Below are 17579 nucleotides of genomic sequence, written 5' to 3'. Positions count from 1 at the left end.
AGTAGCCATATGAGCACTTGTCGGGCTGAGGCAGACATGCGGTTTGCTTTACTCTGCAATATTTGCAACCAAAAATTGCTTTATGCAAATGTCTGAGATGTGCATGTAAAGGGTATGAGTGCCATTCACACTCCATCACAGCTTTCTTTCTAATGGATCTTGGTTAATCCTTTCCAAAGTGTTTCACGGTTCTTGTGTTATATAATCCATGTTTGCTGCTACTAAGCTATGCTTACGAAATCTTAACATGTAAATGATTGCTCTTGGCATGAGAAAGAGGAGGATTCCAAAATCTTGTTCTTATAATAGATATTCCAAGGTGGTAAAAACAAAACAAACAACCCAAAACTTATTACTGAAGAACAGAGTGTTCATCTGAGGAATTCAAATGGTTTCTATTATTGATAGTATTTTGTTCCACTAAATTGGGTCAAATATCTTATTTCCTTTTAATCAATTTCCCTGGAAGTTTCCTTTATTTTTCTCTCCTTCTAGTAGATTTTCCCATAAAACTAGACATTCTGAGCCTGTGATATGTGACACATTAATAACTACAGAGGAAAGAGCTAGTCATTTGAAAGAATGTTGTCTTGGCAAACCAGCGCGTGCTTTTCCTCGGCTGTAAGTTGTGCTGCATGAATACAATGGCAGGCAAGAAGAGTCCTCGCTTATCGAGATTAAAAGGCAGAAATGAATGGTATCTTTGCACGTGGGAGATACCCACTTGCAATTTTAAGCAGGAGCGCGATTATTACAAGAGTGGCACGGTTTGCAGTTAAATTTAAAAAAATCCCCCCCCCTTCATTTCAACTGCAAGACCATCACCCAGTTTGTCATAAACACAACTGGCACAGAAACAGATGCTTTTTCTAAAGTAAAAATTTTCCCTCTCCTAAAACACAGAGTTTAAAAGTTAATTTTGACATTTGCCACTTTTAATGCACAACCAGAAGACTTTCGTCTGGAAACTCTGAGTCAGAGAGAAGGAAAGCTAGTGCCCGCCCTTTCTGCAGGCTGCAGGCCTTGGTATGAGAGTAAACTCCTGTTTACTTCTTGTCTTTGCACTGCTGCTGTTGGCACAAGCAAGCAACCCAGCCTATTACACAGGCTGTGGATGTCGGAGCATAAGTTAAGCTCAGCAGATCTCCTCCACGAGGGAGTAAAGGGAAATGCTGTGCATAGCCACAGTGGTGATCGACAGAGAAGTGAACCAAGACCATGGTTTTCCTGTCATTAATCACACGCTGGTTTGGTGAGCTGGCTGCAGTTCACAGCAAGTATCATACTTATCTGACACTGCTGCCATCAGTGCTTGTCACTGTGCCTTCTCGAGGACATCATGCAGTAAATTATGTGCAGAGAAAGGAGGTGGAGAGAAGCCCTCTCTTCTTGGTGCTTTTCTTTTGAATGGCCCTGAACAAGTTGTTGGTTAAGTCTGGCTAGCAATGAATTGAAACTGTTGTCATCTCATACCCGGTCCTTTTTTTTGTAGCTCTTGGGTGTATTTAGATCACAGTTTCAAGGTTTCCCATCTAATCACAAAGGCTGGAAACTTACCTTATTTACCTGATCCTCACATAAGCCTCCCGCTACCCCATACTCCTATAAGAAGACCATTGATCCCCCTGGTTAGAAGATCATGGCTTGATGTGGTGCCTTGCTGTGTCGGCCTGCCTGCCTCCTAGAGCTGCTGCCTGGCCTTGGTCTCCCCCCGCTCTCCGCATGCAGCCCCCGGCCTCTCTCTGCCTCCCCTTGCTCCCTTCCCAGCAATCTGCATCCCATCCAGGAAGCTCGGAGCGCTTTGGCATGTGATGGATGGGATCAAAGTCTCTCAGGACATTAGTGCTGGATGAGTGTTGGGCAAGGGAGCTCTGCTCCTGTCAGCCCTGCCTCAGGCAAGCAGTCTGCCGTAAATAAACACCCGTCACAGGAGGAAGGAGATATTTACTTTGGCTCATTAAGGTTTGCACTGAGGTGGAAGAATTAATCCGACAACAAATTACGCTGTTGTTAAGGCTCTCCTATTGCCGCTAGCTTTTTTTAGCATCAGACACCCAGCTCTGCCTGCCCTTCGCAAACCTGGCAGGAGTCAGTGGCTTGAGCCAAAGGCCTTTGGGGCTTAGGGGGACAAGTCAGGAATGGTGAGTCCCGGCTCGAAAGGTGGTTTACTTGGCTTGTGGTGGCAATTAGAGGTAATTAGAGGTAATGCCAGCTTTGTCTTCGCTGAATTGGAGGTGTTCCTCGGTCTTGCTCCTTGTGGCCACCCAGGATAAGACCTCTCCTTAAGCGTGTTCAGCCATAGGGACTCTGGATGCAGTTTTGCAGGTGTTAGAAAGACAGTATAGAGCAGACCTCGCTCCAGCAGTTATTCTTTGGCCCCTGTTTCCATAGCGGTGCGCAGGGAGGCTTTCAGGCACCCGGCAGAGCAAGGCCCTGGGACGCTGTGCTGGCACACGGCTGCAGCAGAGCCCCTCCGCTGTGGAAGCGGCAGGCAGAGCCACGCTGTCCTGCGGAGAGTTCACAACTCTGTTTCTCCCGAAAGGCAGATCATGTTTGCATTTCTGCCTTGCCTGCATCACCCAAACCAGCCTCCTGCTTATCGCACACGCAGGGAGAGCGATTGCCTAGACGGTTCCTCTCTGGGGGCTGTTAAGAGATATTTAGCTTCGGTTAAGACTCCTCATAAAACGAGTCAGCATTTGGGCAAGACAAGGCAGCGTTGGAAGCCCTCCAAGCCGAGGGAAGGGAACACGATGCTAACGCAGGGCTCGCGCTGCTCATCCGAGGAGATGTGTTGCAGGAGGAACGCTGCAGGGGAGAGCTGTGCGGAGCGGAGAGGAAGGGGCTCTCAGGTGGAGCCAGGGTTACTTAGGCAGTGCCTTAGGGAACACAGCCAGGGGCACTAGGGAGCGCGACCGAGGTTGTCACTGGGAAGCTGCCAGCAGCTATGGGTGCTGCTCCCCCAGGCGACAGCTGGAGCCCCGATAGATTTACCCTCGCAGTCGCCTGTCTCAGTATCGCTTTGTCTTCCCACAAACCCGTCAGCCCCTCTGCTAGAAAAAGACCCTCCTGTAAACGCTCTCCGTGGCTGCGGGCAGGCGGGGAAGCCAGCAACACCTTCGCCCTGCCTTGGCGCGCACCAGCCTCCAGGCTTGCGCATCCCCTGGGCTAGAGATTTAGGCTGGCTTAACCTTTTCCTCCACCTGCTGGCCTAGGGAAGGGGATAACTAGCCCCCCGCCACGAGACGTAAGCCCCTTCTGCTCCCCGCAAGCGCCTTTGGGCCCTGCGGCGGGTTCGGCCGGGCGGCGGGGCTGCCGGGAGCTGCCGGGGGCGGCGGGCAGGGCGCGCTCGGAGGCGGTGCGGAGCACGCGGACGGCAGCTCCCTCTCTCGCGTCGTGGCGCGCGTTGTGTTTCTTGGCACCAGGCATCCATGATATCTTGATTTGCAGACAGTCAAATAAAATAGAAAAATAATGTCCCCTGTTAATAGGTTGACACACTGCTTCAGGCCAAGTGCGAGTATTTCTATAGCATTTGCTTTGCTGCCTTATGTCAGTAACTGTTGCTATTGAAAGTAAACACCCCAACTGGTTAAATCAACAGCGTTTTGTTTATTCAAAGCTCATAAACTCCAGTAGCTGTAGGTCACTTTATGAAGTGCCAACCCCTGGGGGAAGAGAAGGAATAGTGTGAAATTATTGCATGCAGTCCAGCCATCATGAGCCTTAGAGGAAGGGGATTTATTGGCAATTAATATTTCTTGCAAAGGAAAATAAAGTAATCCTATTGAGGCAGCTCCACACTGAATCTTGAGCCTCCTTACTAGTGGAAATGGGGAATGGAGCGAGACCTTCTTACAGACCTGGACGAAAAACACTACCTTGGAAAATGAAAAGCTTTTTTTTTTGTTGTTTTAGAAAGGGGTTTGCAAACTACCTAGTGGGAGGAGGAATGTGCAGGCAAAACGGGTGAGAGGGAACCTAGCGCTCAGGAGGTACCAGCGTTCTCCATCTATCCCTTTGTTGTGATATCCACAGGAAAGAAAACTGAAACACCTCCGACTGGTATTTTTACTCTTCATATCTTGCATTTTTAGCCGCATAGCTGTATTTAAAGCATACCTGGGTTTTGTACACCCACCGGCAGGACTCGTACCGGGTCAGGGTGAAAGCACCGGCGGAGGCGCCGGCTCTGCAGGCATTCCTGAGCCGGCTCTGCCGCGACCTGGAGCGCGCTGGCCGTGGCCCTGGCAGCACGGAGGGTGGCCACGACCTCTCCGCACGTCGCAGGCCTCAGGCAGTGCTGCCCAGAGCACCGACGCTAGCCTGGGGGTGCCCGCAGGATTTTCGGCGTTTCCTAAGAGCTGGGCGCGCGCACGCTTCCGGTGAACGTGCTGTCCTCTGCGGCTCCCTGGTAGGTCGCGGCGTACACAAACACTGCGCTCTGTGGAAGTTGGACAGAGGCTTGGTCTTCAGCAGTGATTTCCAGCCTGCCCAGATCCAACCGTAATTAAGATGAGTCAGACGGTTATTTCCAGGCTAAAATTTGGCCTGCTTCGGCCTGAAAAAGCCACGAGAACCATTGATCTGTAGGAGGTCAGGTATAAAGCTCTCTCTTAGCACACCGCAGTCTGTGGGACATGAAGGTTAATCTGGAGTTTTGGCAATTAGAGTCACTGTGGAAGTGAAGCCTGTGGATTGACTAGGAATAAACACTGTCCGGGGCAAAGTTTAAATACGTTTTCTCTTGACTATTGCAGATATGTTTTTAATGATTGCTATTTACTCTTAAGCCTTTGAGCTTACAGATCTGTCTTTGTGGTAAATCCAATTATGAACTCATCAAAAATTTAAGTATTTAGGGAGAGGGATTAATCATACAGCCATGTGAAATAAATTAGCAGCTTCTGTGACAATAATCTGAATATATATTCTTAATTGGCAGCATCTTAGCCCAGCTGTTTTAATATAGTTGATGGGAACAATGAGTCATAAGGTTGTTTTCAATAATTAAAAAAAAATCCCTCTCAAATGGCATAAGAGACTGATAAATGTTGAATTATTTATATTTTTAACAAGAACAAAAGCTCTGTGTCATGACTGGCAGGAGAGGTTCAGCTGAGCTTCTCTTTGCTGGAAAAATTGAGGAGACCTGCCCGAAACATAAACGCTTGTGGTTTTCCCACCAAATCCTGTAGCCCTGGCATTTCTTCTTGCGAGTGACAGAACTTGTACGGCACTCGCTGGGGCCAAGAGCCATCGTGTTTTAGGTTTTCTAACGGGTGCTCAGCAGTAAAAGGGTGCCTGGACAGACTTGCAGAAAGCATAGCTTTGCTGCTATGTGAGAGGAGGCCCAGCACTGAACATATAGGATAACATTTCCTTATTTTTGGCTCAGGAGTGCACGGTGTTCAGTGAAGGGAAGACACAAGTGCACAGGGTCTCTTGGGAGCAAGCTCTTTGTCAGAGAAAGTTAAAATCCGGCCAAGACAGCTGTTAAATAGATGAACGGCATCCTCTTGAGGCCTTTGCAGTTGGGGTGGATGAATCTGGAGGAGTTTGAGTGCAGGTCATGAACTCGCAGCTCACCAGACCCAAATTGCTGCCCACCTGGTCTGGTCACAGGGAAGCTCATGATATTTTCCAGCTGTCTGTGTGCTAGGGAAGAATTCTTGCATCTTCGCGTTTTTCAGCTCCTGCTGCTTTTTAGCAAACTGTTGAAATAGGATTGCAGGGAGGGCAACCACAACTCTGAGCTTTTCTGATCATGCAAATGGCCCTTTCAATGGGATGAGAGGGAAGCAGGTGGAGAGATGGTGTTACCCTTTTATTTTCTGGCTGCAGAAATGAAGAATAACTTGCCAAAGTCACACTCCTAGTCTGTGGCAAAGAACAGTAGAGACCTTGGAAATCCTTGGTCACATACATGCCCATCCAGGGTCTACTCCACCCGGGCCGTAACCAGAAACACATCTTCCTTCCAGCCCTCCCTGCATTTTTCTTTGTCTTTTGTAACCAAACTTGGTCTGTAACGTAGGGCCCTGTTCCTTGCATATTCAAGCTGAGGCAGAAAACCTTTGCACGAAGCCCAGGCGGCGGCAGAACCCCGGCGTGGCCCCTTCTTGCTCGCCGGGGCTCGGGGTTGCACACCCGCTGTGTGATGGCCCTGCTCGCTGTGTGTGCCAGGCACTCCACGCACGTGCGGAGACCGTGGTGGTGTTGGCACGCAGACCATTCCAAGCCCAGCGTATACCCCCTGTTCTGTAGGAAGCGGTAGGGTTTTGTAGGAGGGTTTTATTTTTTATTTTATTTTTTTCTGAAGGAATTCAGCGTTATTCAGTGGAATCCTCTCTGCAGGTGGAATTTTTGGGCTCCAGGGCTGTAGTGTGCCTGCACTTGAAAAGTTGGCCATTTATTTGGAAACAGAGATGGGCAAGTTCCAGCTCATTCATCCAAGCTGTCCTTTCTCAAGGACAAGGAGTAAGGCCAGCACAGCTGAAACGCTGCAGCCAGCTCCTGAATGTTTCCAAATAAAATGCCTTGAGTAAGTTTATTTTTCCCTCTCAAACCTAAATTTAGCACCCTGGAGAAGCTGCTTTGGCAGTCAGCGGATGGTAACGATGACAAGATCGATCTGTGGATAGTTCTGGGAAGATTTGGAAAGTCCCGGTAAAACATAGTTGATTTCATTCATGTCTGCATTTTGTCCACAGCCCAAAGATCTGCTCATGAACTTCCAATGGTCGAAAGACAAGATATCGATAGCTGCCTTGTTTATGGAGGACAACAGATGATCCTGACTGGACAAAATTTCACAGCAGAGTCCAAGGTGGTGTTCACAGAGAAAACTTCAGGTAAGACAGTTTTCTCCAACTTTCCCTAATGTGATAAGGCAAGCGGGTAGTACTGTTTTGTCTCGTGGTCTCATCCTAAGAATATTTGTGCTCATGAGTAACTCTACTCAAGTGAGTAGTCCCGTTCAAGTTCACTGAAGCAAAACCAAATCTCTTGAGGTAACCATGTAAGAAAAAGTAGCCATGGGAGCAAACATCTGCATTGTTGGCCTTTAATTTTTCAGGCGGTGTTGAATAGTAAATCAAAGCCATGTCATAGGGAAGGCTTGTAAGAATGCAGGCATTGAGAACTGGCAGAAACAGGAAACATCATCAAAGAAGTGGAATGACTGCTACAAGTTCCCCTGTGCTAGTTTTAATCTCCTGGTTAGTGAACACTAATGTAGAAATCATAATTGAAATGAAGATTTTTCATTGCAAATGAACTACGAACGAAGGTTGGGATTTCCACCCTTAAAAGTCTGTGGGGGAGAAAATGTGCATAATGCGTATTTTTGTGTCAAAATAAAATTATCTTCATATTGAGATGGAAGAATACATCATTTCATCTTCCATATTGTTTCAGATGTTTTTACATTGATAGTTTCCACATTGCTTCTTAGAAAGAATAGTTTTAAGCATAAACAAGACCAGATATTTCCCCATAGTTTGAAGGGAAACAGTGCCTCCATGGGCAAATGAAATTTAGGGATTTGAAACATGCTGAGGTTAAATGGAAAATAATCCAAGATGTCACAGAAAATACACAAAAATCTTTTTCACTGACTGGGAGCCTGCTTCTTTAAGGCTTCTTTCTCTTCCGTTTTGATTATCTCTTGGCAGCTGCTGAGGTCTTTGAGGAATTTGTCTCTAACTTCACCACATACCCCTGAAACATATCATCAAAATTTGCATGTAGCATTTGTATTTGCAAGTCTCACCTTTGTGCTCACTGAATATTCATTGCTTTCATGCATGCAGATTTGCATCTCCCCAGCATTACCATGGCAGGCTGAGGCACCCGTTGTTATCACGCGGAGACCTAAGCCTGTGCATCCATGTGCATGTGTCCTGCTATCTGAGTGGGCAGTTCCCTGCTTTCCTTGTCATAATAATCGTTGTCATATTAATCACAGTACAACTGGTCCCATGGGAGTTCTCCATTGAGCAATTCGCAAAAGGAAGGATCAGACTGTAGCAAAAAATTCAAATTCAATTTAGAGAGTCCTCAGTCACAGAACAGTAGTATTTTTTTCAGTAGAGCTGCTTGTTTTAAAAAATATTTTAACAGAGTTTTCATATAATCTTACTAGCTTTTGAACAACTGCAGAGGGGAAGTGAGTGACAGATTGTAGATTATCTATTTTCTCTTTACATCTTGTCTACTTCTTTGCTCAGCTTTTACAGACCCAGCTCAGGATGGTCCCAAGCCTTGACTGGTGTTGCAGGAATATAAATAATAGAATAATGAGTGGTCACTGGGCTTTATTTAGTTGCCTAGCATCACCTTTAATGCCTTTGCTGAACTTTTTATTGTGCTTTCATAATGGTGTGCCATAATAAACATCACCTGATTTCTAACTCAAAGTATACCTGACCCCAGAAAATAGGTTTGGCATGGTCTAATGGTTAAAGTGGGTAGCAAAAATCCACATTTTCTTGTTTACAGGAGAAAATGCAAACAAATGCACTCTGCTGTAATTAGTTACCTGTTTTCTCAGTGCTTTTATTCATTTCTTTTCTAATATCATACGCATGCAGGCATTTCATCTCACCTCACTAAGCAGTATGTGTATTTTACTGGATTTTCTAAACCTTTTGCAAAGGGGTATTTGTTTCTTTATAAATGGTCTGGACTTGTTTAACTTACCCTTCATTAGGCTTGATTTTTTATATTCTAAATAATGTGCTCTGGAAGGATAATGTTGATGTCCAGGGATCAAGAAAGCACTTTGCAAACATGAAAGGCCAGATTCTGCCACCCTTCGCTGCTGCTGATTTCAGCAAGGCAAAGGACTGTGCAGTACAAGAGTAGCAGCCCGTTTAACTGGAACTGCACAGTCCCTTTGTGCAGCTAAGAAAACATGTTGCTCTCAAGTTTTCTGTCAGTAAACTAAGACAGGGAAGCAGAAGTGATCTGTCCAGTGAGTTGCAAGAAAAGGTTTGAGAAATTTCAGCCCCTGAGTGAACGGCATGTGCGTGACTTACAGGGTCTTGCCTTTGGCCAAAAATAAAAATAGAGCCAATAATTTCTGCCTGGGGGCATCAGCTGGTGCCATGGGAAGACAGCATGCTGTGGGTCCCAGTTTTGCCACAGACCGCCAGAAAGTCGTGCGATTATAGAGCAAGAACCAGAACCTCGGGGCCGCTGAACGGTGAAGGTCGAGCCGAGTGCTCAGCCCGAGCCCTTTTCTTGGCACCCTGCATTTCCTCGCAAGCCCGTGTGTTAATCCTTCCCTGCTGTGCTGCCGCTGTGCCGCCAATGGCCGTGAGCTGGGAAGGTGCTTGGGAACGCGCGTGGCATCCCGTATCTGCACAATTGCCCTCGCCAGCCCTCGGCCTTTGCCGTCCATCTCTCTCTGTCGGCAGGATGCTGCAGAGACGCTTGGCAGAGGGAGAGCGCAGAGGGTTGGAGGCCCACGTTGAGCTCCTCGGGCTGAACCGGGAGCTGCCGTGCAGTTTTGTGGTCTGCAGCGTGGCGTCCGTGGGGCTCCTCGGCGCTGGAGGCTGGCCAGCTCTCTGCCTGGCCGCACTGTCTCGCCGTGCAGCCATCCCCCTTGCAGGCCTTGCACTGAAGCGCTTTCGAGGTGAAGATTGCTCTCTTTAATAGCACACAGGAGTATCTGAAGGTGAGGGAGGTGAAGGAACTGGCCTGGGTACGCACATCACGTTGGGTCTGACCTGACCCTGCCTGACTGCAGTAGATTGGGAATTAAATCTTTGTGCTTGGGTCGTCAGAGGTTAATGAGCATCCCAAGCTGCTTGAAAATCTCCTGATTTTCTCCTGTGCACCTGTGACCTTCAGCTTCCTTTTTTATAAACGGTAGAAAATCGAAATGATCATTTCTGTGGCCGTGCCTAGTCGTCGTCACGTTGGGCTGCACGGACGTAGAAGAGAGAAGGGCACGTTTTGTGGCCTGGGCTGTCGATTAGAAACGTCGCCGGGGGCAGGCGGAGGTGCCTGCTGCAGCTCGGGCCCGCACGGCGCCTGCACGAAGCACCGCCAAGCTGCTCCGAAGCCACAATAACCAGCGCGGTGGGCGGACAGTGCCGTGCTCGGGTGACCCTGTCGTCGGTGCAGCCTCTTCCAGGGTCACAGGCCTGCACCTTGGTGAAGGCAGGAAGATGCTCCAGGCCTCAGGAGACGCTCGGTTTTCTCTGAGTTTCATTTCAGCAGTATTTGCAGTTCCTGCTTCTGCCCTCAGGTTTAGCTGCAGCGACAGTCACGAGAGGAGTAGTGTAGACAAGCGTCTAGTAGCCTGGGGCGTGTTATATTCTGTAAAACACTTGACTTGGCTTGTTTGTCCAGTATTTAAGATGAGGGCAGCAAGACTTTTTTTTTTTTTCTCCACCAAAAAAGCTTTGTGCAGGCATTTCTTGTGCAGTGAGAGTTACCTGTTACCTGCTTCATAAACACTCCGAAATCTGCGTGTAACGTGAATCTGGCATCAGGATCAGTGTCTGCAGTGACCGGGCTGCTAAGGAGGTCCAGCTTGGGCTGTCAGAAAGCAGAGGTTATGGGCTCCTGAGGTTCACAGCTGTAAATCAGGTTTCTCCTTCAGACTGGCACGCAAAACCTATTGCATTTTCCTCTGGATTTTGTAGGCATTTCTGCACTCACCACTAGCGACACAGAGGAAAGCAGAACCATTTCATATATGTGACCAAAATCCAACATGCCTCTAAGAACAGTAATGAATAGTTTTTACATCTCTGCTGTGCAGCACTAGAGATAGCATGCTTTTCCCTAGGAATATCTGGAAAATGATGAATATTCCCCAAATTAGGCTGTGATGGCATTATGAAAATAACCGGTTTGCTGTAACAGACTGACTGCAAATTCCTCCGAATAGCTGGCCACCCAGAACCCTGCAGAAGACTCTCATTTTGAGCCTGCGACAGGAAGCGGTGGCAGGAAGTGAACCGAAGGGGCTGGAGCGAAGCGCTCGGGCTGAGGGCGATGGGAGAAAGTGCTTGTGCCTGAGATGCTGATGCATAAGTGTCAGTCACTTTCTTAATGATAAGGTTTGCCAGCGTGCAAGCGTTCTAGTTTTAGGTTCCTTTTAATGTTATCTCTTCCTAATGAAAGATTGTAATCTCCAGCAGCTGTGAGCCGGGGCAACTCATGACTTTGGTAGAGTCAGCCCAGCACACAGGAGCAGAGTTTGGCTCAGAGTTTTAAGATCCAAATGTTGCTTTAACTCAAAGAAACATAGCTGAGCTCATCCGACCTAAAAATAGCTGAGGGGAAGCAACGGGATCTGATTGCACAGCTAGAAATATTTGAAGTGTGCGTATTCTTTTAATTTTGATCTGGAAGAGAGGGCTTGAAAAAGGGTTGTTATGGCTAACAAGGATTTTGAATGTCCTGAAGGTCGAGGGCGTTAGCGTTTGCTTGGGGCCCAGATGTTACAATGCAGTTAAAAAAAGAAAAGCTTTGGAATTCCCCTTTTTATTTGTTTTAATTATCATGTAATTATTTGCAAGTCAGATGCTGTTGGTTGCATTGTGTTTACTCCCATTTGTGTACTGGTTACTGCTGCTCTGCTGCGAGTGATAGGGAAGTTTCATGTTTCTCTGGGAGAAAAGTGCAAATGGACTGTGCTTTCCTCTGCCAAACTCTTATGGTGGCCACATGGACATCATGAATCATCGCTAGGACAATGTGGGTGGTGGAGGAACAACCCAAACAGAAAGCGTACGTCTTTGGAGGGGATCCACCATAAATCTCTCGATTCGGCTAGGCAGCGTAAAGAGAGGAGGTGGCGTGCTCTGTGCCCTTTGAACTGGTGCAGCTGTCAAGGTCTCTGAAGCACGGACTCTGAAAGGCCATTAAAAAAACATAAATCTTTCCAGCCTCTAGATTCAAGGAGTGGGATTCTACTGCCTTTTTCCTTGGAGATCCTTCACGTGTCCATCTTCACCTCAGTGAGAGGCTGGTGACAGTGGCTGCGAAGGGTGCCGGTACCTGGAGCAGGTGAAGGTGTGCACCACGCGAAGGTTCACCCTGCTTGCTGCGGGGCTGGGGCTCATCGTTCCAAAAAAATCACATCATTCCAGTCCTTTGAGACATACTCCTTCCACTTCTAAAAGCAAGCGAGCAAGCAGGCGCTGCCCTGCTTCCGCTCTCAAACTTGCACCTTTCAGTATTCCTGCAGTGTCACGTGCAGGCAGATGAGCACAGCAGCACTTTCTGGTTTTGGAGTTTCCACTCTCTAGAAAAATTCTTGTTTATAAAGCGCAGTGACTTGGGCTTAATGATGCTCTCAGTCTTCATGCACTACTCCCTGCAAAACTTTAAAGGAAATCACAGCCCACTAGAAAGCTTTTATATTCACAAGTTATCGTTGGGGAGAGTGAAGATTTGTTAAAATATATATTTAATTATACTTAAAATGCTTAATACATAAAAAGATAAAAAATTAAGAATTTATAGCTTCTTATGCAGCTCCCTTCTGGCCTGCAGCTGCAGCAGTAGCTCAGTGCTCCTGGGTGTCTGGGCACAGGATTTGCTTATGAAAAGCAGCCAGGGAGTCCAGTGAAACGGGGCAGATCTGTTGTTAATGGGGTGTGGGAGTCCTCAGCATGCAGCTCAGGAGCGACCAGCCTTTGGCTCTGCGCTGCCAGGCCGTAGAGGGAGGAATGGGGCGGCCTTGACAAGGCAGGAGTTAAAGGGGGACAGTATTTTACTTTGAGCCTTCGCTCCCGTGGAGGTTAAAGGCTGAGTCCACAAAAAGTGTTTCCCCAGATCCATGGCCCATACTGACTGACATTTTATCGCAAGTAAAGCAACCGTTGCAAGTGCTCTTGTATGCAGTAGAGGAAAAAAGTAGAAATCTCTGGGAATAGTTGTAGAATTAGCAAAACCGACAGCGGTACCCCTGTAATCTGCAATTACTCAATTTGTTTGGAGCGTATGAAGTTCTACACGGAGTATATGAAATAAATCTGCAGTCTTGCTATTTTCTTGGTAGTTTGGATAAGCACACAGCCACTAGCACTTTCTCTGCTCTGCTCGTTTGGTGGCTGGAGTCCAGCATTCAAAGCTGGATATTTCAAAGTGGATGCACATCTTCTGCGCTGTAAACCTGCAGAGCGATGAGATGGTGCAGGGGAATAAATTTTACATGTCCCTGTTGGGAGGCCCACCTGATTTTTACATTAGCTAAAGGTGACCGCCTTACAGGTTAATCTCCTCTCCTCATGCCTTGCAGCACACCAGAGTCAAGTGGCTGCAAAGGAGCCCAAGACCTGCTTGGTTGTTCTCGCGCCAAAAAGATGTCAAACTTTGGCATCAAGGCACAGAACTGGGGAGGAGCAGGGAGGTTTTGGTCTGTTCAGTTTTCTGTTTGCTCTTTTTAAGCAAAAGGGGAAGGCGTCTCAGTAAATCCCATCGTTTGGGAACTCTGAAGAGTGACAAGCACTAATCAGGCAGATTAAAGTTTGCCCTGTTGTATTGCGCAGGCTAGAAAGTTTCAGGGGAAATGGGACATCTCCTTAGTCTTCCGTTGCTGGAAGCTCAGCTAACCTCTTTGCCTGCAGGTTTGCCCCTTGGCTGAAATGCGCCGCCTGCCCCAGGTGTTCTTGTAATCCCACGGGGCAATTGGCAGGCATTAAACTGGGGATCTCAGAAAAACACTGCAAAACAGGAAAAAATCTAAGGCTCACATGCTCAAAAATGCAAAAGAGTGTAGCTGCAGAAACTGAGTTGCCATAGCTGTTAGAGACTCAGCGAGACAGGGTGGAATCCAGTGTTTTGGAAGGTTTCCTCGTATGACACAAGATTTTGGAATTTTACAGCTGGTAAATCCTTATTAACATAGGCAGCCACTACTGGCCTGGATTCCCTGGCTCACTGTTTACTATGGGGGCGCCCAGTGGAAGTATGCCTGGTCTCCATTATTCAGCTTTGCATCTTAATTGTTTAAAGAGAATATTAAAAAGTAATAAGAATTCTTGGAATAAACAAAAGGCAGAGAGAGAAGCTCCCATCACCTGTTGACAGAAAATTGATCATGTAAAAAGCTGGCATGGGGAGTGGAATTCCCTATTCTCCCACTTAGTCATCGCATCCTGGTGTGACTCATTTTATTACATGGAGGTTCCCAGTGGTTTTATTTTGAGTGGAGCTTTTGTTTAATAATTTATACACACACACACGCACATACACACACACACACACACACACACTTATCATCTTAAAAAAAAAACAAATCCATCAAGATGAATTGGCATAAGGAATTATTTGGAAGAGCTTTGGAATGACAGGCTGCCCCTGCTGCTTCACTACTCAACTACTGTATCTATGTTTTATTTTAGTGCAAACTGAATTCCTCAACAATAGATGGGGGGAAATCTCCTCTAGACTTGTTCTCACTGCTGAAAATGTCAGATTTGGGGCTGGGCTGGATGGCAGATGACTAATCTGTTGGCCTTTTACCTCCCAGACCTTGACTTGTATCTTTGGCCTGGGTGACTCAAACTCATGTTCCAGTGAAATGAAGGCACTGGCCTCAGCTCACCATAAACAGAGCTTAATTAACTGCAGTGGGCAGTCTTGGTTCAGAAAGAAAAAGAAATCTGTGGAAATGAAGCTCAGTGAAAAATTCAATAGCTCTTCTTTTGGGAGTAGTAAATTCATTCGTGCTGTGTTTGCTCTAAAGTTTGAAAACTAACACGAAGTAACAGCTTGTAAGGAAACAACTGCTTGGGGCCAGATTCTGAGCACCGTGTGCTGACATGAAGCAGAATAACCTTCCCAGCTGAAATCAGGGTTTGTCCCCTAAAAGAGTAGCAGAGACTTTGAGCAAGTTTTCCCCCGCGTGCAAGGTTTCCACATCTCCAAAGCGCTGTCTGTTCTGCTAGGAAGCGTTCATTTTTATTTGCTTTGTTCTTGGGGTGGCTTAAGAAACCTTGACCGTTTTCCAGGGATGTCTGTCATCTACTGATAAAAGCTGACAGAGATAATCTTTGTGTGTTTTTGGAAGACCTTCCAAGAAATGCAGTGAATAGGGGCAATTCATAGCCAAGCCCAGAGGGAACTCTGCGGAAATGCTAGTGAGGGCAGCTGCCCCACCAGCTACTGCGCTCGGTTTCTTTGGGGAACTAGCCTGATTTGCTGCCTGGGAAGAAGGTAACAGGTTGTTCATTAAGTAATTTGTGTAATGCTTGACTGAAAAGCAATGTACATTTTCAAGCGTAAAATCACATGTGGGCACAGAATCACATACAGAATCAGCACAACAGTACACTTAGTCTTCAGCTGGAGAGACTTGCAAAGAAAATTTCCTGCACCTCTCAGTCCATCAGTCATGATTGTTCAAATAAAGCAGTAAGTTTGTTTCTCCGCTAGTTACTGACCCCAAAGTCATGAGTAAAGGATCGTGAATAATGTGTAAAGGCTGTAACTGGTTCGAGAAAACCTTTAATTGGCTAATTAAAAAAAAGCCTAAAAAGGACTGCAGAGAATCACCCCAAATGTTCCTAATGCAGCCTGACATTTTGATTTTCCCCAAAGTTTGAAGCACGACTTTTGGTATGATCACAGTTTGGGTTAGAGAGGGTAGAATTACTTTCTTCCAACAACTCATTCATTCCTCCACAGAGTGCTGACACAATCAGATCTCTCATCAGGGCTTAATGCTAAGTCTCATAGCCCTGAAGCAGCACAAAAATCTCTATTTCCTGAACATTTCACTGACCTGTGGTGTTAAAGACTTGCCAACTAAGACAAACCATTAAATGAGCAGGGAGCCACAACAGTAAAAATACTGCAGGAGGCAGCCGTGACTGGTAAGATCCCGGGGTTCTAAATCCAGAAATATTTTATCCTCTTTAGTGGAACCACTGCTCTTTTCATGGATTTGACAACGCGCTCCCGCGTGAGCCATGCATGTCGTGGCACCACCTTTGCAGTGGCACTGGCCGGCGAGTGCAGCTCCCCGGAGAGGCCGGGCACCACTTGCAACTTGCAGCGCTCACGGTCTCCTCGTCTTCACGCTCACACTCCTATAATACTTCAGCAAAAATGATGCTGTTGCTCTTTTGCAGTTTTCTTAACGTCTCTTTTGAAGCGGGTTTAATTTATGCAATAAACAGCTATTTGTAGACTTTAGATTAAATTATCAGTCAAGCCAGGGCTTGGTCATCTTGGTTTGCAAGCAGGGAGGCTAGCGGTGGTTTGTCCCATTTGTGGACAGAACAAGAGGGTAATTAAGGCTGGCAGGGACCTCAGCAGGTCACCTAGCCCAACCTCCTGCCCCAAGCAGGACACATCCGTGGCGTTTAGGCATCCTAGGTCCTGCCATTGTCTAAGCATTATTTCTAGCACATCCATCTTCACAGTGAAAATCACATCTTTGCTGATGATTTTCTTCAAACATTCATTTCAATGAATTCTAAGAATTCTCATTTATGCACATTTTAAGGACGATAAATGTGCTAAGTTGATGGTTTTGTGGAAGTATTCTCTGTTCAAAATTTGTCCACATTGTGCTATGGATGGACCTTGGGCTTCTTTTTAATATATTCTTCCTGCTTTTGGTTAGCTCTCTGAGTGTGCATAAGTATGAGATCTCTTGTCATTTCCAGCAAAAATAATAGGTTAAAGTAGAGAGTTATTAATGAACGCAGTTGTATTGTTCATTTTATTCATGACCTCCTTCATCCTTCTGCCAAAAGCTCACTGTAATGTGTGTATCCAGAGGGGTTAAAGCAAAAGCAAATATTGGTCGTCTCGAATTGAAGTTTGTACATTCGCAACTATAAAAGTGAAGCAGTGAGACAGATGGAGCCACATCATGATGTTTAAGCATAAAGGTCAGTGAGTGAGCTGCAGAATGGTTATATTCAACAGTTCTTTGGTGCTTAAGGACCAGGAATTGCCACTGCTCACAGGTCTGCTAGAAACCTGTTTATCTGCTGTGAGCAGGAGTACATCCAAACAGAAGCATCTATCATCATTAGAACGATACCCAAATACATTTATTTCTTGTTTGGTTGGGATTATTTTCATTCTTACTCCTAATCCCCGCAGACTTTGGACTCAGCCTAAGCATCATTTGGTTTTTATGGCTGACTTCATTAGCTTTTAGTGCTTTTTCAGTGGCTCAGTTACTAAATCAAATCAACTGTAATTGTGGTTGCATATGCTTCACAGGCCTCCTGAACACGGCAGATGACTTTGAGGCCCATTTCTCCTTTATTTTATGTGTTTTGGACAGGCAAATCCTTTTGATTTCTACCTTCTATGTGAAGTTAATGCAGTTATATCAGCACAGACTGTTTGAATTTAAGCAGTACAGGAACAAAGATGAAAACATTCTGCCTGGAGGAAAAACAGTGTCAAATATTCCTGCTTGGCTGTCCTTGCTGTCAGGACATCTTCATACTGCACTGCTTAGACAGTTCCTGATGTATGTCTCTATCCGAGCTTTTATTTCGTGACATATTTTGTTGTTTCCTCCTCTTTCCTTCAGAGGGCCATAAAAATTTCTCTAGCTTGGGGTTTTTGCGGGTGTGGGAGGT

The 17579-nt window shown here is 46.3% G+C and overlaps 1 protein-coding gene across 6 annotated transcripts in view; it reads left to right on the top strand.

Annotated features, from left to right (window-relative positions):
* The window catches only part of NFATC2 (nuclear factor of activated T cells 2), a 100749-nt gene that overhangs the window by 42588 nt on the left and 40582 nt on the right, over positions 1-17579 (top strand). For all 6 annotated transcript variants that reach the window (XM_026099636.2, XM_026099634.2, XM_064521522.1 and 3 more), the window contains exon 6: positions 6714-6854. In XM_026099636.2, coding sequence (XP_025955421.1) covers positions 6714-6854 — 141 coding nt within the window. The remainder of the gene's footprint in view (positions 1-6713; positions 6855-17579) is intronic.

Source organism: Dromaius novaehollandiae, chromosome 16 (assembly GCF_036370855.1).
Source record: "Dromaius novaehollandiae isolate bDroNov1 chromosome 16, bDroNov1.hap1, whole genome shotgun sequence".
NCBI classification, from domain to species: domain Eukaryota; kingdom Metazoa; phylum Chordata; class Aves; order Casuariiformes; family Dromaiidae; genus Dromaius; species Dromaius novaehollandiae.
Note: the sequence above shows the minus strand (reverse complement) of the source record. Positions and strands in the feature narration are given on the sequence as shown.